The following is a 20,334-nucleotide window of genomic DNA, read 5'->3' on the forward strand; positions in this document are numbered from 1 at the left end:
GTTGCAGGTTTCTCTCTGTTAGCTCCAATCCTTGTCAAGTCTTGCTGAAAGTCACAGCTTGGTTTCCACTGCACTGAGGTGGACTGGGGGGCCCTCTCCTCTCCATAAGGGCATCAGTGACTGTCATAGGCTGAGATAGCTGCAGCTGGCAGAATAAGGATCTCAGGAGGGCGGTGTCAGCAGCAGGGTGGCAGCAAGGCATGCAGACAAGAAGGTCAGAACGGAGGGGCCCGATGAGTTGTTCTTGAATACCTAAGGGGCTGCTCCTCAGGAACCCATGAGCTAACCCTTATCTGCGTGTGCTTGGGTGTAATTGGAATCAATATTTCTTGAGCATTTACTAGTGAAATATGGATGTGCCTTCTCCCTTATGAGTATCCTCTCATTTAAACTTCCCTTCTACCATGTGAGGTAGTTGCAAGGGCCATTTAAATGCTGTGGTTAAGGAAACAGTCAGTGACAGCTTTTATAACTTGTTGAAGGTCACTGAACTGGTAAGGAATAGGACTAGGATTTGAAATCAGGTCACGTTTAGACAAGAATTTGAATGTATTTGTGATAATGAATACTTTTAATATAAAATTAAAATAAGAGATTTTTAGAAACCAAATCAGGAGTACTGTAGAGGTGAGTAAAAGTAGAATTTAAAAAGAAATCGTACCATCGTGCTCATAGCAGCATTATTCATAGTCTCTAAAATGTGGAAATAAGCCAAGTGTCCCTTGGCAAATAAATGAAGAAGCAAAATGTATTCTACCCGTACAATGGAATATTATTTCCTCTTAAAAAGAGGGAAAATTCTGATACATGCTACAAAATAGGTGAACCTTAAGGACATTATACTAAGGTTGAAATAAGCCAACCGCAAAAAGACAAATAGTGTATGATTCACTCACGTGAGGTTCTTAGAGCAGTCAAAATCATAGAGACAGAAAATAGAATGAGAGTGGTGTGAAATTAAATAATTCAAACTTAAAATGGTTGGAACTTTAAATTATTTTAAGCCTTGAGAGAAATGTGGTTATGTGGCCTGAGTCATGCAACATGCAGCTGCAACTTCTGCTTTTCTGATTATAGATTAAATCTCTTCCTCATTTCTGTCCTGTAAATGATTAGAAAAGACCAAATGGTTCCAGAAATAAGACCCCTCGAGACCATTACCCCTCCTTATGGAATGTTAAAGCAATCTTCCTTGGAACATAGCAAACTGTAACCAACCAAATGACTGTAACATCTGTGCTGGCCTTATATGGAAAATGTTGTAACCTGTTAACCTTCTCTATCTCTGCCTACGTAAGTGAAACGTTAACTTCCCCACTTTGGAAAGCTGACCCATTCACTTGGAGTTGATGTTTCCCTGGTGGCTCTCCTCAGGCTTTGAGCTGGAATAAACTCTATATTTAATCACATTTTCTGAACTCATTATTTAAGGTTAACTGGCTAGGGGCTAGGAGGAGAGGGGAATGGGGAATTACTGTTCAATGAGTATAGCGTTTCAGTTTTGCTAGATAAAAATGGCTCTGGAGATGGATGATGGTGATGACTGCCCAACAAAATGAATGCATTTAATACTATTGAATTGTAAAATTAAAAATGGTTAAGATAGTTCATTTTATGTGTAAATAAAAAATTGGAAAAAAAATGAAATTGTGCTGTATATAGTACATATGCTAAAAATTTATACAGAGCTTATATCTTTGATATGGTTTGGCTGTGTCCCCACCCAAATCTCACCTAAAGGTGTAACAATCCCCACATGTCAAGGGCGGGACCAGGTGGAGATAATTGAATCAGGGGGGTGGTTTCCCCCATACTGTTCTCCTGGTAGGGACTAAGTCTCACGAGATCTGATGGTTTTATAAATGGGAGTTCCCCTGCACAAGCTCTCTTGCCCACAGCCATGTAAGACGTGGCTTTACTTTTCCCTCTGCCTTCTGCCATGATTGTGAGGCCTCCTCAGCCATGTGGAACTGTGAGTCCAATAAGCCTCTTTCCTTTATAAATTACCCAGTCTCGGGTGTGTCTTCACTAGCAGCATGAGAACAGGCTAATACAGTCTTGGTGTGTAATTCCTAAGGATGAGTCTAAAGCTGCTTGCCCTGAGTTTGAATCTCTGCCCTACTGCTTTTTTATTATATGACCTTGGGGGAGAAATTAATCTCTCTGGGGCTTAATTACCTCATTTCTAAAATAAAAACAAAATATGTAGTACCTCTGTCATAGAGTCAATGAGATGTTTAAATGACATAGTACGTGAAACAAACATGAACAGTGGCTGACATGTAACTACTATTATTTAAACAACATGACGAATGAGAATAAACATATAAATATTGCACTTTGAGTAAAGAGCAGTCTAAAACTTCATGAAAAAAGTCACTAAGATTCAATCAAATTTCTTATGAACAAGGAAAAAATTATAATGATTATCTTTAAAAATACTCAAAATTAGGTGTTGCATAGTAAGTTGACCCAATCAAATAAATATGTTTCTGGCTTTGAAATACTCAAGAGATTTTTTTTTTAGTTAACTCCCCTCTGCTGTTACAAAAGTTGGTCATGGATTATTTTTGGCCCAGGAAGAAAAAGGCTGTTAGACAAGCCAATTCCATTTAGGGTCAGTGAAAGAGATCCCAATGGCTAGTATTTGACTGGCCTTTCTAATGTTGAGGTGGCAACTGCTGACTAATTGTAACACAAAGACTGTGCTAATGGCTTTTCAGTTCACTTATTTTCCACCATGTATGTGCTCATCTTGGCCAGGACATAACTATCCAGAAATTCTACGATGAGAGACGGGTACTCACGCAATGAATGGTAATTCTTTCCCTGATATTGGAATTGCCATTTTGGAATTGCTAATTTCAGATACGATGATTTAGCTCATTGAGTCAGGCTGCAAGAGACCAGGAATTACCCAGCAGTGGCCACTTAGCTGAGACCAAGACTCGTGTAATTAGAATTCTGGCACTGTAGGTGGGAATATTTACTATTGCTGTGAATAGTAAATCATAAATGTTAAATTACATTCAATCTCAGAAATAACTGCGCAAAACTTCTCACAGCATAGATAATCAGGCAATTATCGAGATGGTGATCGCACTCACAGGCCATTGCAGCTTCCTTGTGAGACCCAATCACGCTCTGAGCTACAATCTCATTTATCCTGGCTCCATTTTTATGCATTTTACACCAGTAAATAAGAATAAGTATTCAATCTAAGTTTTAGAGTTCTTAGCAAAAAACATATAATGTGGTCTGCGGTTTAAGCTTTAAAAAGCTTACATATAAGCTAGTTAAAAATTACATTCTGAAATCATTGAAAAGATAGATAAAAACAATCTTAAAAAAATCTTCCTTGATCATATCGTGAAAGAACAGTGGCCTGGGTGTTTGGAGATGTGTGTCGTTGGTCTTCTCTATACTCCTCATTTCTAATGTAACTTTTAGAAAGTAATTTACATTTTTCAGGGCCCCAATTTATGCGTCTGTAATTTAAGACATTTAAAAGTAATTTTTAGCTAAGGTTCCATTCACCATTCAAATAATAATAAAAATAATATATCCTACTGTAATTTTAAACATCCATTTATGACCGCAATTTACCAAAATCCTCGTATGACTTAGGAAGTACTATACTATCTGTCTCGATGTTGCTGATAAGAAAACAAAGATGTGAAATGTCCTGACTTAGATCACACGGAGAGGAAATGGCACCGGTACTTTGTACTCATTTTGGTCTTAGTTCATCTTAATCCGATGATGCTTTGTGATTAAGATTATTGAAAATAGCTTTCTTATCTGGACAGAGCATCTAAAAGCATGAGATTTAATAGAACCTTTATTTTTACCCTGACATTATAACAAATGTGGTTTAACATACGTGAGTTTCATTTGGATGTATGTGCTAAATTTTTATTTCCCTTAATCTCCCAGCTCTTCTCTGTGTTTGGAGAAAGAAACAAACAAAAAAACTGAACAGCAATGATCATGACACTTCACTCCAGGTTGCCTGGACAGTGTTCCTCACTTCTCCTAGTTAGAGAGGTTACACCCAAAGTCAGCTTCAAGAGGGGGCTCTGGCTTCCTCCCTGTTCCTGGAGGGGCTCTGACTCCCAGACAACACTTGTAAACAGCAGGCACCTACGCTCAGACTGCCTGGTGCCCCATGCATCTGATTTTCCCCCACTGACAAAGTTGCTATTATTTTGGCTTTGTGAGAAGTGAGAGAAGCAGGGGCTTCCTGGTAACGAATGCCCTTGGGGCATTCAGCGGAATAGCCTGGCTCTAGCACGTCTCCCTGAGGGATGATGGGATTGGAAACCTGTACCTGCTCTTCTTCTGATGATCCCTGATTTATAACTTTCTCTAATAAAGCCTGTTTCATAACATCTGCATGTGGCGTTGTGGAATTAGACTTGAGACCTACGACACAGCAGGTCAAGAGCAGGAAGGGGCCTGCTTTCCACACTCTTTTCATTTATTTTCATTTAAGAGTCAATTGGAATCATTAAGAATTACAATAAGGGCCAGTTGTGGTGGCTCATGCCTGTAATCTCAACACTTTGGGAGGCCGAAGTGGGTACATCACTTGAGGTCAGGAGTTCAAGGCCAGCCTGGCCAACATGGTGAAACCCCATCTCTACTAAACACACACACACACACACACACACACACACACACACACACACAAATTAGCTAGGCATGGTAGTGAGTGCCTGTAATCCTAGCTACTCGGGAGGCTGAGGCATGAGACTAGGGGGCAGAGGTTGCAGTGAGAGCAGATCACACTACTGTATCCCAGCCTGGTTGACAGAGGGACTGTGTGTCAAAATAAATAAATAAATTAAATTAAAAAAAGAATGCAATAGAATTGCAAATAGAAATGCAAAAAAAAAAAAAAAGAATGCAATAGAATTGCAAATATCAAGTGGGTACATCACTTGAGGTCAGGAGTTCAAGGCCAGCCTGGCCAACATGGTGAAACCCCATCTCTACTAAAAATACAACAACAACAAAAAAAATTAGCTAGGCATGGTAGTGCGTGCCTGTAATCCCAGCTACTCGGAAGGCTGAGGCATGAGACTAGGGGGCAGAGGTTGCAGTGAGAGGAGATCACACTACTGTATCCCAGCCTGGTTGACAGAGCGACTGTGTGTCAAAATAAATAAATTAATTAATCAAATAAATTAAAAAAAGAATGCAATAGAATTGCAAATAACTATCCCGTATAGTAAAATTTATAGAAGGCTTTTATATCCTATATTCTTAATGATCACAAAAATTTGCCAAGATTTATTTTTATTATACAGATAATAAATTAAGTTTCAGAGAGGTTAAAAGCCTCCGCAAAAAGTGACAGATCTGGGCCTGGATGTAAGGTCTTCCTGCTTCAAGCTCAACTCTCTCTTCACTGCTTCTGAGAGCTTTAGAAAGTGTCTCTAGAAGCAACCCCATCCATTCCCAAATATCTAAAGCATCCACATAGGAGGGAGGGCCTTTGCTAGGTGCTGGTGAATTCAAAGACCAGGAAGATTCCTCCAAGAGCATTCTTTCTTGTGCTAGAAAGGGAAGACCATTTTAAGAGCTATTTATTATAAAAAATATTCATTATACTTTTCAGTTTGCTCAAGCTATAGTGCCTTTATTATGAAAGATTAGACAAACTTTACAGAAGCAAAGGAGTGGGATGTCTTAGCTGCTACTAAGTCAGAAGACAGCAAGACATCAGCAGGGACCAAGTGCCTGAGTAACTGTGAAATGTTAGAACTCAGTCGAAGCTTGCCAGAGGACGAGGTCAGCGAGTAAGGATGGAATGGGATGTCTTCTAATCTGTGAAATGAATTCAGACATGTTCTTTGAAATGGCTTCAGAGGCTAATATATATCTTTAAAAATCTATCTTGGGGCTGGGTGCGGTGGCTCATGCCTATAATCCCAGCACTTTGGGAGGCCGAGGCAGGTGGATCACTTGACGTCAGGAGTTCAAGACCAGCCTGGACAACATGGTGAAACCCCAACTCTACTAAAAATACAAAAATTAGCTGGGCATGGTGGTGGGCACCTGTAGTCCCAGCTACTTGGGAGGCTGAAGCAGGAGAATCACTGAGATTGCGCGCCACTGCACTCCAGCCTGGGCAACAGAGCAAGAGTTCGTCTCAAAAAAAAAAAAAAAAAAAATCTATCTTGGCCAGGCATGGTGGCTCACAGCTGTAATCCTAGCACTTTGGGAGGCTGAGGGTGGATCACTTGAGGTCAGGAGTTCAAGACCAGTCTGGTCAACATGGTGAAATCCCTTCTCTACTAAAAATACAAAAATTAGCTGGGCGTGGTGGCAGATGCCAGTAGAGGCATGAGAATTGCTTGAACTGGGGAGGCAGAGGTTGCAGTGAGCTGAGATTGTGCCACTGCACTCCAGTCTGGGTGATAGAGTGAGACTCGATCTAGAAAAAAAAAAAAAAATCTATGTTTTCAACCTGTAATTCTACTAATGATAGCCCTCAGGGTTTAGACACAGATGTCATGCTGGTGCCTTAAACTTAATGTTTTCAAAACTGTCAACTGCACAGATAGCTCCCCAGCCTGGCCCAGCTCAGTCATGCTTCTTCTCCAAGACCACCATGCAAGGACGAGTGTCCCAGGGCCCTGGCTCTTCCTTGTCTTTCAAGTTTATGCCTCTTCCTTCAGGACTTTATGGATTCCTTCCTTCACTCCTTCAGTTAGACTGAAAATTTCTTCCATTAGTTTTTTTTTTTTTTTTTTTTTTTAAGATGGAGTTTCAGTCTTGTCACCCAGGCTGGAGTGCAGGGCCATGATCTCGGATCTTGGCTCACTGCAAGCTCCGCCTCCTGGGTTCAAGTGATTCTCCTGCCTCAGCCTCCTGAGTATCTGGGATTACAGGCGCCCACCACCACGCCCAGCTAATTTTTTGTATGTTTAGTAGAGATGGGGTTTCACTATATTGGGCAGGCTGGTCTCGAACTCCTGACCTCAAGTGATCCGCCTGCCTCGGCCTCCCAAGGTGCTGGGATTACAGGCGTGAGCCACCGTGCCCAGCCACTTCCATTAGTTTTTGTTGTATCTTGCACATACCTTCCTCAGAGCACTGACTGCATTATGTTTTCTATTTGTGTGTGCACGTGTGTGTTTCCTTCAACTAGTTTTGGAGCTCCTGAGGACAAAGAGCATGTTCTATTCATCACTGTACCCCTAGAACTTAGCATGATGTCTGATAAAAATGAAGTTCACTTAGGTGCAGGTACTAGATCTTCCTCATACTGAATCCCTCTGCTCTCCTCTGTGGTAGAACAAGGTGATGGTGGCAGGGCACTCTGGGCTGCCTGGACAATGAACTAGCTGGGACTCTGTTCCCACTTCTCCTAGTTGGGGAGGCTCCACCCAATGTCAGCTTCCTGAAGAGGCAGGGAATTAATGTTGGATAGATAAATGGATGGGAGGGGGTCTGCCTGACTTAAGAACACACAACTAGTAATACAAGGCAACAAGAACAAGAATGTGAGTCAGGACAGAGATTCTTGTTCTTTGCATTTGCTGTTTTATCCCCAGTGCCTGGAAGAGTTGCTGACTCATAAGTGTTTGATCAATATTTGTTGAATGAATGACTGATTGGATGACTTACTGAATGAATGAATGAATGAAAGGTTAACTTCAAAGCCCATGCCCTTTTAACTCCATTCCCAACTTCCAATCTGTGTATACAGTGTGTGTGTGTCTGTGTGTAGATATATCTTTCAAAGAAAAAAAATTAAAAATTATCATGACCTCTTCTTTACAATCATCCATAATTAAAGATTAATGATAGATATTTATAAGTATTTTACATACATATGCACACACATTCTAAGCCATTTAAATAGCCTTTGTAGTTTATTTACTAGAAGAAATATAACTTTCAGAAAGTAAGCAGACATCCTACCTGAAATTCATATAATGTTATGTTCTCAGGATTCGTTTTTGGTTAACTGGTGGAATGAATTTGTCTTGTAAACTGTCCTTGTAAATAGCATGCTACATAAGTGAACTGAAGACAACCATGGTTGGGCATATGGGGAAATTCATGACCATGATTGGTTATGTGCACAGCTGCCCAGAAGCAGAAATGGAGCCTCTCAACACTTCTAAAAATGAAGAAAGCCGGCACTGGATACGTGTTTCTGCAAAGAATCACACTTAGGTTTATAATCTTCCACCTAAACTTCTGGGGCCTCTCTGTTTCATGAAGAACGGCAGCTGATCTTACCCTTTATCTGTTACTGACACAGACCCAGCCATTCACTGCAGGGCAGAACAAAAGCCAGCAAAGGGATGGAAGAGACCCAAAATAGATCTTTCTTGAACTGATTTGTGTCAGAGTTATAAACAATTCCACGTATGAAAGAAAAGTAGACAGGCAAGCACTTACAGAAGACAAGAGCACAGAATTATTTTTTCTGTTTCTTTTTTCCTTTCTCTCTCTCTCTTCTGGTTTTCCGATCCAGATCCCCAACGCAAACATTGCAGGAGGTGGCTGTGCTCCCTGCAGGAGGCTGTTGACCGTGTGCACTCTCACAGGCGTGCACACTGGCTTCCCGCCCACGGCCATCCCTCTATTGTTACACAGCACATTTTATAATGCAGATCACTGTCTACAACATGGCTCATTATTTTCCTCTCTGAATAAAATATGAACACATCAATTATGTGTCAGTCTGTTTCTAAATGCATACCCTTGTCGCACTGACCTCTTTCTGCTTTTATATTTTTCAGTATGTTCCTGACATTTGTCAATTGGGTTAGTTCCAGACCTTTCTAACCTATTATCGTATTATTATAGCACTTTTCAAACTTTCTTCTATCACATTAGTTGGACACAAAGGCACACTGGGAGGGTGAGCCTGGCTGTGCTGGCCGCAGGCACTCACCACTGCTTGTAGTCCGCGTCGCAGTTACAGTAGTACTTGGGATCTGTGCAGTTGCGTTCAATGCCGCAGGCACATTTCTGGATTCCAGGCCCAGAACCTCCCCAGTAGTAGTGCTTCTCGTTGGCTTTGCCAACCCACCAAGTGTAAGGGCTTCCATCTACAAGAAAAGGGAAAGGCACATTTAGAAACAGACCTGGGTTCAGTCATCATACTGCCACACTTACACCCACTTCCCCAGGAATACTCTGATAGTCTGAGCCTCACTCAACCATCTTAAAAGTCAATTTATTTCAGACAACCCACAGAGTGGGAGAAAATCTTCACAATGCATCCATCTGACAAAGGATTAATATCCAGAATCTACAACAAACTCAAACGAATTCAAGAAAAAAACAATCCCATCAAAAAGTGGGCTAAGGCTATGAATAGAAAATCCTCAAAATCAGATCTACAAAAGGCCAACAAACATATGAAAAAATGCTCAGTATCCCTAATGATCAGGGAAATGCACATCAAAACCACAACGCAATACTACTTTTTTCCCGCAGGAAAAGCCATAATCAAAAAATCAAAAAATAATATATGTTGGTGTGGATGTGGTGAAATGGGAACACTTCCACCCTGCTGGTGGGAATGTAAACTAGTACAACCACTATGGAAAACAGTGTGGAGATTCCTTAAAGAACTAAAAGTAGAACTACCATTTGATCCAGCAATCCCACTACTGGATATCTACCCAGAGGAAAAGAAGTCATTATACTCAAAAGATACTTGCACACATATGTTTACAGCAGCACAATTCACAATTGCAAAATTGTGGAACCAACCTAAATGCCCATCAGTCAATGAATGGATAAGGAAACTGTTTCATACACACACACACACACACACACACACACACACACACACACACACAAACATATATGATGGCATACTACTCAGCCATAAAAAGAAGCGAATTAATGGCATTTGCAGCAACCTGGATGGGACTGAAAACTATTATTCTAAGTGAAGTAACTCAGGAATGGAAAACCAAACATTGTGTATTCTCACTCATAAGTGGGAGCTAAACTATGAGGATGCAAAGGCAGAAGAATGATACAAGGACTTTTGGGACTCAGGGTGAAAGGGTGGGAAGGGGGTGAGGGATAAAAGACAACAAATTGGATTCAGTGTATACTGCTTGGGTGATGGGTGCACCAAAATCTCAGAAATCACCACTAAAGAACTTACTCATGTAATCAAATACTAGCTGTTACCCAAAAACCTACAGAAATAATTTTTCCTTTAAAAAAAGATTTTAATTCTATACTTCAAAAGGCTCTTTTAGGCTTAGACAAGTTTTCATAAGTATATATCACAATTTTACATGTATATAAATGCAAATATAAGCATAAAAAAGTAAATTTATGTCAATAATAGAAATATTTGATTAAAAAAAGTCAGTGGGAATGTTAAGCTCAAGATTTCTTGTGGGAATATGTACCTCTCTCCTTGGAAGACAATTTTACATTCAAACTTCTGTAATTTAGGAGTCTATTTAGTAAATTGGAAGCCAAGTTGGGGTCAGTCTACGATGAAGGTGTGTGGGCCATGAATTGATTCTACACTACACAATTCACTTCATGATTGGTCATGCTTTTTTGTGAACTAACGGTCATGGAGATCGTAGAATATTGGAGCCAAATACAAACTTTCAGTTTTTTTTTTTTTTTTTTTCTGAGTAGGACCTCCTAATTTTATGGATAAAGAAATTTAGGTCTAGAAGAGTTAAGTAGTTCTTTTAACCACACAGCAGATTAGCCCCCAACTCTCCTTTATCATTTGGCCTAATAGTCACTCATTCATTCACTAATCATCAAACATCCATTGGGTTCCCACAAGTGCCAAACTTTATAAGCAACTCAACAGAATGGAAGAAAAAGATACAGATTGGAGAACAATTTTTTTCAGGATTATGAACACAGAGGAGAGTGGGGAGGCAAAGGAGGTCATAAAGGAAGGCTTCCCAGAGGAGGCAAAATAGTTGAGCTGCATCTTGAAGGTCAAGTAGGCATTACACAGATCAACAAGGATGTAAGAGAGGTAAGGCCTCCTAGGCAAATGGAGCACAATGTAAAAAGACAGAAAGGTAAACTTGTATTTGGAAAATATATATAGGACCATATTCATATGTAGTAGAATCAGGCTGAAGAGATGTGCTGAGAGTAGCAGTAGTAGATAGTAGGAGATAGACAGACAGCAGATGAGGGCTACATTGCAAAATATCTTTGTCCAAGTAAGAAGTTATTTTTCATTGGTTTATCTTTTCTTTTCAATGTTTATCTTCCCCCAATTTAAGAAGTTTGAACTCTATCCTGAAAATAATGGGAAACTAGTAAAGGATTTTAAGCAGGGAATTAGCATGATTAAATTTGTGTTTCAAAAGATCAACAGGAAGATGAAAGATAGACTTCTGCAAAATGGAGTCAGGGAGGCTAGATGTGATGCTCCTATGTTAATAGAGAAAATAAATAATAAAATAGTAGTAGAAATGGAGAAGAAGAGAAAACACACACAAAAAAGGTTCAGGAATTATAACTGACTGGGACTGTGGGGATTTAGGTGGAAGAGAAGATGGGCAGGCAGTGCTGTGGATTAATCCAGGCTTCTGGTTTGTGTGAATGGGGATGGTACTGTGTTTCATGAAAGCAGAGCACAGGGAAGGAAGATCATCATCACAAGTCTAGGGAATGTTAAAGAAAAGATAATGGGTTTGCTGCACAAAATGTGCAAATTGATTATAGAAGTCTGGTTCTAAGGAGCATTTTCTGAGCTGAAAATACATTTTAAGAACTATCAGGGCAAACCAGAACATATTGGAAGTGGGAGAAATGCTGGTGGAAACTTTTAGATTACAACATCATTTCAAAAACAGAATGATTTCATAGCTGGGCACAGTGGCAGGTGCCTGTAGTCCCAGTTACTTGGGAGGCTGAGGCAGGAGAATTGCTTGAACCTGGGAGGTGCAGGTTGCAGTGAGCCAAGATCGCACCACTGCAACCTAGCTTGGGCGACAGAGCGAGACTCTGTCTCAAAAACAAGACAAAACAAACAAACAACAAAAAACCCACCAAAAACCAAGAATGATTTCACACTGCTATAAAGAATGACCCAAGATTGGGTCTTTACCAATTTATCAAGAAAAGAGGTTTAACTGACTCACAATTTTGCATGACTGAGGAGGCCTCAGAAAACTTACGATCATGGCAGAAGGAGAAGGGGAAGCAAGGCACGTCTTCTCATGGGGGCAGGGGAGAGAGAGAAAGCAAGAAGGGGGAAGTGCCAGGCACTTATGAAACAACCAGATCTCATGTGAACTCACTATCATGAGAACAGCACAGGGTAATCGCCCCCATGATCCAGTCACCTCCCACCAAGTCCCTCCCTTGACACATGGGGTTACAATTCAGATTACAATTCAATATGAGATTTGGGTGGGGACACAGCCAAACCATATCAGAGATGGACATGACCGTAGCAGAGTGCAAGAACGAAGGCAGCCAGGGCAGTGGGAGAACAACACAGGAGGATTTCCCAAAGAGCAGAGGGACCAGCATCATCAGATGTCATGGTGAAGTCTATTAAGGTGAGGAGCTAAGAGTTTTCTTTTAATTTGACAGCTGGAAGGTCACTTTGATTTTGATAGAGGAGTTTCCGGTGAATGGCGGGAAGAAAAGCCTAGATGTGGTAGGCAGAAGAAAGAATGGAAGCAGAGACCAGGAAGGCCCTGACAACGGATGACTCTTTCTTTCTTTTTTTTTCTTGAGATGGAGTCTGGGTCTGTCATGCAGGCTGGAGTGCAGTGGTGTGATCTCGGCTCACTGCAACTCCCGCCTCCTGGGTTCAAGCGATTCTCCTGCCTCAGTCTCCTAAGTAGCTGGGATTAGAGGCATGCACCACCACGCCCAGCTAATTTTTGTATTTTTAGTGGAGATAGGGTTTTACCATATTGGCCAGCTGGTCTCAAACTCCTGACCTCAGGTGATCCACCCGCCTTGGCCTCTCAAAGTGCTAAGATTACAAGCGGGAGCCACCATGTCTGACTGGATGACTCTTTCTTGTTCTTAATTTGACTTTACCATATGAGAGTGCACTGAATGTTAAATCCACTCTCTTGACAACTTTTTAAGTGTCCAATGTAGCATTAACGATATGGTATTGTACGGCTGGTTTTTAGAACTTACTCTTTTGGTTTAACTGAAGCTTTTACGCCCATTGATTAGTAACTGTGTACTTCCCCCTCTTCCCAGCCCCTGGTGACCATCAGCTCCTCTTTGTTTCTATGATTTGACTACTTTATATTTTATTATTTTTTTTAAGACAGATCTCACTCTGTCACCCAGGCTGGAGTGCAGTGGAGCGATCATAACTCACTGTAGCCTTGACCTCCTGGGCTCAAGCCATCCTCCCACCTCAGCCTCCTGAGTAGCTGGAACTACAGGCACATGCCACCAAACTTGACTAATTTTTGTATTTTTTGCAGAGAAAGGGTTTTGCCATGTTGCCTAGGCTGGTCTCGAACTTTTGGGCTCAAGTGATTCACCTGCCTCTGCCTCTCAAAGTGCTGGGATGACAGGCCTGAGTGACCGCATTCAGCCGGATTTGACTACTTTAGATACCTCATATAAGCCGAGTCATATAGTATTTGTGTATACATACAATGGAATATTATTCAGACTGAAAAAAGAAGGACATTTTTGCAATATGTCACAACATGGATGAACCTTGAGAACATTATGCTAAGCGAGCAGAGGATTGCTGGAAGCTGGGAATGAGTGGAATCTAACAGAGGTAGTGTCAGTCAGTAAGCCAAAAATGGCTAGTCAATGAAAATCTCTGGGGCCGGGTACGGTGGCTTACGCCTGTAATCCCAGTGCTTTGGGAGGCTGTGACAGGTCGATCATGAGGTCAGGAGTTCAAGGCCAGCCTGGCCAAGATGGGACCCAACGGGGCGATCTGAAATATTTCCTCCATGTGCAAGGAGTGCAGGTGCAAGGAGGTGGCATGCTAGTGTCCTGGCAAGAGCAGCCTGGTATCCCTGCTTCTTCTCCCATCCCTCACTCTTTCTCAAGTCACAATACTTTAGTCTTCATACAACACATGCTCCCAGTGAGGCTGATGCAAAATTGATGTTGTTCTGTTCTTTTTCCTTAGAAAATAAGTTAAACACAGCACAAAATGCTTAACTTAGCTCTTTCCACATCTACTGCAAAAGAATGCCAATAAGAAAAACATATTCCAGAGAGAAAACAAATTGTGGACTTTGTTATTAGCATTGGCTAATTTGGTTAAATCCCTGTAACTAAAATAAATTATTAATTTGTTGTGTATTTTATATTCAGCAAGACGAGAATGGTTCAATTTACTTTGAGCAAAGATTTCCCTTATTCCAGTGCTATGCTAATGAAATGCTACTTTTAGCTTTACAAATCATTATTTACCTGTTAATTGGCTTTAGGGAATAGCAGTTAAAGGCAATAAAAATGGAAAGCCTTTTTAAAAGACAAGGGCAAAAAGTGGTGAGGAAAGAAATAATTTAATTATCTATTTCCAAGAGTTCAAGAACTTCTCTAACCTCAGAATAGGAAGATTGTAGTTAACTATGTTAAGTAGGTGTAGTCCCTGCAACAAGATTAGGTAATGATGAATGGCATTCTAAGTTAACTAAAGCTAAATTATCAAAGTAAGGCATATCGTATTAAAACAGCCAAATATGAATTGAATTAAATATAATCACTATACTGTTTGTATTCACTTCAGATCAAGTTTTATTATGGTGAAGGGTTTATTAAGGTTTGGATGATTAAACTGGGAAAGAGAGAAAGAAAACAGGCTACAAAGGAAAGGAGTTTTTCAAGACTTACTTCAAAAAACCAATAAACTGGGTGCGGTGGCTCGTGCCTGTAGTCCCAGCACTTTAGGAGGCCAAGGTGGGCGGATCACCTGAGGTCAGGGGTTTGAAATCAGCCCGGCCAACATGGTGAAACCCTGTCTCTACTAAAAATACAAAAATTAGCCAGGTGTGGTGGTGTGCACCTGTAATCCCTGCTACTCAGGAGGCTGATGAGGCAGGGGAATCACTTGAACCCAGGAGGTGGAGTTTGCAGTGAGCTGAGATTGTGCCACTACACCCCAGCCTGGGTGACAGGGCAAGACTCTGTCTAAAAAAAAAAAAAAGAAAAAGAAAAAGAAAGAAAGAAACCAATAAATTTCTGTTACTTATTTTCACCAATAACAAGAAGTTGATTCAGAAGCACAAGGGCAAATGCTTGGGGACCGCTTGATGAAAATGAGGTACATACCTGTGATTTTCAAAATGTGTTCTTTGGAACTTCTGGTCTATACCAAGTAACTTAACAGGCTGCTTAAATAAATATGATCCTGGCACCCGCTGAGATAAGACCCAGCACAGTCACTGGGACATTTAATTTGTTTCATTCCGGCTGTTTCTATAGGATATTAAAAACAATGCCACATGGGTATATATTCTCCAAAATGAAAACGTAAAAGCATCTTTTTAGCTTGATGAAAACTAGTTTTATCATATGTACGATTACAACCTTATCTACAAATTCTGTTAAAGAGTCCCTGGGGGCTCTTTAGCTGAGGATATAGAACAGGTCTACCTTTGCAGCAGAAACACGCTTTTCACTAATTGTTCTCAGTGTCCCCTGCTGGTGGCTCACGGCAGTCCTTCCCAGGCTCTGCTCTCTGGTAGCAGTTGGTTGTGAAGGACCCTGCAGTGCAGGATTTTTTCTAAGCGACTCATGCTCAGAAAAATCTCCTACTTCTTTCTCTCTTCCTTTCTTACCACTGCCAAATCTTTTTTCTCCACTTTGTAAGTCAATTTCAGCTGACCACTCTGATCTGATTACAAAATCCATATCAAGTTATGAATGGTGATGATACACATACTAAGTATAGACATCTTTAATTGGTGCAATTCTAGACCATTCAAAACATTCTTGCACCTGTAAGAAACTTTCCTTCCAGTGCAAATGTCCTAGATAACAAGAAAGATAAAATAGCTTTTATAATAACCTCCAGGATGGGATGGAGCAGAAAAGGAATTTGGAGGTGCTGTAGTCTCTAGAGAGTCCTCCAAATCGTCTGATAGCTGTAATTTGGAAGATCAAGCAGGCCAGAATTTTCTTTTTTTTCCCCCAGTATGGATATGTACACTTCCAGGAATACAGGGGTTTAAAGCCAAAGCTGACAGGAACCCCTGCCCCAGGGACTGGAAATGGAAACAGGCTACTAGCCCTAGTTCTCTGGCTTAAATACAGACAGCTTTCTCTTCTTTTACATGTGGAAAATCCCTACAGCATCACTTCCAAGATCTGGGCCATGGTAGCTGAAGTCTCCGGATCCTTACAGGAGGATGAAGTGGGGGAGGTGAAGCCGTGGAGTAATAACTTCTGATTTTTTTTTTTTTCCCCACCACCAGTGGTGGGAGGTAAGTATAGGGAAGGGTTTTTAACTTCCCTATGATTCCCCTAAGATCTTGTAAACAATATAGATCCCCTGTCCTGTAGAATAAGAATCTCAGAGGAAGAGTTTGAGACTCAGTGTCCCTGTGATCCTTATCATCAGACCAGTCTGCCATATACTACCCTGGGAAAAGGACAGTGGTAGGTGGAGTTCATCGGACACTTGGGAACATCTATCAAGAAACAACGAGGCCCAGATGACTGGGTGCCATTGGGATACCAATCCAGGACCTTGTTTTCTTGGTAAGATACAAAGAGGTGATAATGGTGTTACTGTAGTAACATCTCAATTTAATTCCCAAATTTTTTTTCTCAATAATACACTCATTGTAATACTTTTTTTCATCAGTTTTATAACCATGGTCTTGAGTCAAAAATTCCTGTCTTTTACTATCTAAATTAAGAACTTTAAAAATAAAATTAAAAAATCACGTATTGGCATTCTCATAGATACAAAAAGTCTATCATCTCAAGTTACCTATGATTTCAGTTTATTAAACAGGATAGCAACATTCTCTTTTGTTTCCTAACCATCCAATTCTACATTGTTTTATGTTAATATATATGCCAAACAAAGAATGAGTCAAGATAAAATCCTGTGGAGTCCATACTGCAGATGGTGATGCGAGTTTGGGAAAAACTGGTAATTCTGAAGTTCTAATATAAACATTCAATTTGGTAGTTAAAGGTGAGCATTTTATCTTTCTGTCACTGAATATCACTAAACTCATCTGATTAGGGGTGAATAGAAATAAATGCAGTTGATTAGCTTCAGGTTGTATCTTTTAGAATTACATTGGATTTTGCTGCATTTTATTGATTTGAATAGGGACCAAATTTAGAAATGTAGAATTGAAGTTCAGATCAAAATGGACCTGAACTGAAATGTTAATTAAAAATTAATTGTATTGCATAATATTTAAATTTATTTTAGTGAATTGAACTTAATAGATTTCAATCAAGGACTGATTCCACTGAGAATAATTTGAGGCAGTAGAATCAAATCACTTTAAGTCTTATTAAAATGAAGTAGATTTTATTAATTTGAATGAAATTTAAGTGACAGATTATATGGGAGTTTATAATTCTGAGCAGTATTAAAGAGAAAAGAATAGACCAATTCACTCTAAGTTAACTTGGCTCTGTTTCTCTTGCGGTCACTGGCACTGCAGGACCCTTCAGTAACCCTTTGTGCCATAGTCTCCAGAAACAAGTGTGATTAATAAGACCAAAGTAATAGAATGGAGCCATATGCTGTTTGTTTCTTTGATTCTTTTTGTTTCTTTTATTCTTTTAACAACAGTTGTTCCTTTCCAACCTCTATCTATTTATTAAATATATCTTCTTTCCCGTCCTAATGCAGTGGATATGATCCATTTAGTTCAATGTTAAACTAAGTTGGTGATGAAGGTCTTCAGGTGCTTCCTGATTTTAAAGAAAACACTTTTATGTGTAACCGCTGAGTTATGATGCTGCTATCACTTCTTAAGAATAGTTCATCCTGCCGGGCGCGGTGGCTCACGCCTGTAATCCCAGCACTTTGGGAAGACGAGGCGGGCAGATCACGAGGTCAGGAGATCGAGACCATCCTGGCTAACACAGTGAAACCCTGTCTCTATTAAAAATACAAAAAATTAGCCGGGCGCGGTGGCGGGCGCCTGTAGTCCCAGCTACTCTGGAGGCTGAGGCAGGAGAATGGCATGAACCCGGGACACGGAGCTTGCAGTGGGCCAAGATCGTGCCACTGCACTCCAGCCTGGGCGACACCTCAAAAAACAAAACAAACCAAAACAAAACAAAATTCATCTTTATGTTTAAGGAAGGAAGTTATTTGCCATTTACCGTTTGTTAGGGTTTTTTTTTTTTTGCATGAATCAATACTGAATTTTATTCAATTATTTGTCTGCTCTTTTTAAAATAAAAAGTTTTTTCTCCTTTTAGTGTTTAGAGATTTTTTCTAATGATAGTACTTTTTAAAAAAAATCTACTTTGCTGTGATACATCATTATTCATATATATGGTTGGGTTCACTTTGCTATTTTGTTTAGGATTTTTGCCACTGTACTCATGAATGACTTTGGCCTATAATTTCCCTTTGCTGTACTATCATTATGTTTTTGGTATCAAGTTAATACTGGCCTCAAAGAATGGTGGGGGGGGGCTATGTTGGAATTATTTAGTAAACTGTCTGAGGCTCATATAATTTGGTATCTTTAATTATAAGATTATTCTTATATTCATTTCTATAAGTTTATATTCTAATTTATGTTTTTTCCAGGTTGATTTTTTTAAATGAATTTGCCCATTGCATTTAAATATTTAAATATATTGGGAAATAGTTGTGTTTATACCCCTTTTCTTCATTGCTACTAATATATTTTCCTGCTATTTTGTGACCAGTCTAGTCAGAAGTTTATTGATTTTGTTAATCTCTTCAAAAAATCAATTTGTTGATTTTTACTTACTGTATGGTTGATTTTCTTGTTCATTTATTCCTGCTTTTACATTCATTTCATTTGTTCTACTTTCTCTGGATATATCCTAAAATCCTTTATTTGTTTTTTTTTTAAGTTTTTAATTGACAAATAAAAATTGCATATATTTAATATACAACATGATGTCTTGAAATATGTATACACTGTGAAATGGCTCAGTGTAGCTAATGAACATATGCATTACCTCACATACTTATCATTTTTTGTATACTCTCAGCAATATTCAAAATGCAGTGTAGCGTTATTAACTATAATCATCATGTTGTACAATAGATCTCTTGAACTTATTCCTTCTATCTAACTAAAATTTTACATCATTTGATCAACAACTCTGCCTCCCATTCCCTAGCCTCTGGTAACCAACGACCAACTCTCTAATTCTCTCTAATTCTATGAGTTCAACTGTAAAAAACTCCACATATAAGTGAGATGATGTGGTATTTGTCTTTCTGTGCCTAGCTCATTTCACTCAACATAATGTATTCTATGTTCATCCATGTTGCCAGAAATCACTGTGTTTAAATACCACTTTCTCTTTATCCGTTCATCCATTCATGGATGCTTAGGTTGATTCCACATCTGGGCTATCGTGAAAAATGCTGCAATGAACATGGGAATGCAGATACCTCTTTGACATACTGATTTCAGTTTTAAAAAATACATAGCAGGTAGAGAGATGGCTGGATCATATGGAAGTTCTTTTTTTTTTTTATGGAACTTCTATGCTGTTTCTCATAATGGCCACCCTAATTTACATTCCCACCAAAAGTGTACAAGAACTCCCTTCTTTGTCTAATATCTTAATATGGATGCTTGGCTCAATAATTTTCAGCCTTTCTAAGCTTTAACTATACACATATAAGACTATAAATTCTACCAAAATACCACTTTAGGAATACCCTTCAAGCTTTGAATTATGCTGTCATCATTATTTGGTAATATGTACTAATTTTGATTATTATTTCTTCTATGACTCAGGGATTATTTAGAAGTATTTTTAAAATGTCTAATGATATGTTTTGCTTTAAGCTTTTTTGTAAAATTGTCTTTTTAGCTGATTTTTAAAATTTAACTGATCATGGTCAGAGGACAGGATTTATGATACAAATAACCTGAAATTTGTTGAGATTTGTTTTAAAGAATCGAGTCTGTGGTCAATATTCAAAACTATTTTACATGTGCTTGAAAAAATATTTATTTTCTAATTGTTCTATGCCATTGACTCACAGTTATTAATTATGTGATTTAATCCAATCTGGGTTGCCCAATAGGTAACCAATAGCCACATGCATCTATTTAAAATTTAGTTTTTCAGTCTCACCAGCTGTATGGGCTAATGGCTACCATATTGGACAGAAAATATTTTGATCACCTCATACTGCTGTTC

The 20,334-nt window shown here is 39.4% G+C and overlaps 1 protein-coding gene across 1 annotated transcript in view; it reads right to left on the minus strand.

Annotated features, from left to right (window-relative positions):
• CNTNAP2 (contactin associated protein 2) overlaps positions 1-20,334 on the minus strand; it is a 2,167,939-nt gene that overhangs the window by 511,544 nt on the left and 1,636,061 nt on the right. Inside the window, exon 14 of the mRNA XM_031664956.1 lies at positions 8,921-9,077. Coding sequence (XP_031520816.1) covers positions 8,921-9,077 — 157 coding nt within the window. The remainder of the gene's footprint in view (positions 1-8,920; positions 9,078-20,334) is intronic.

Source organism: Papio anubis, chromosome 4 (assembly GCF_008728515.1).
Source record: "Papio anubis isolate 15944 chromosome 4, Panubis1.0, whole genome shotgun sequence".
NCBI classification, from domain to species: domain Eukaryota; kingdom Metazoa; phylum Chordata; class Mammalia; order Primates; family Cercopithecidae; genus Papio; species Papio anubis.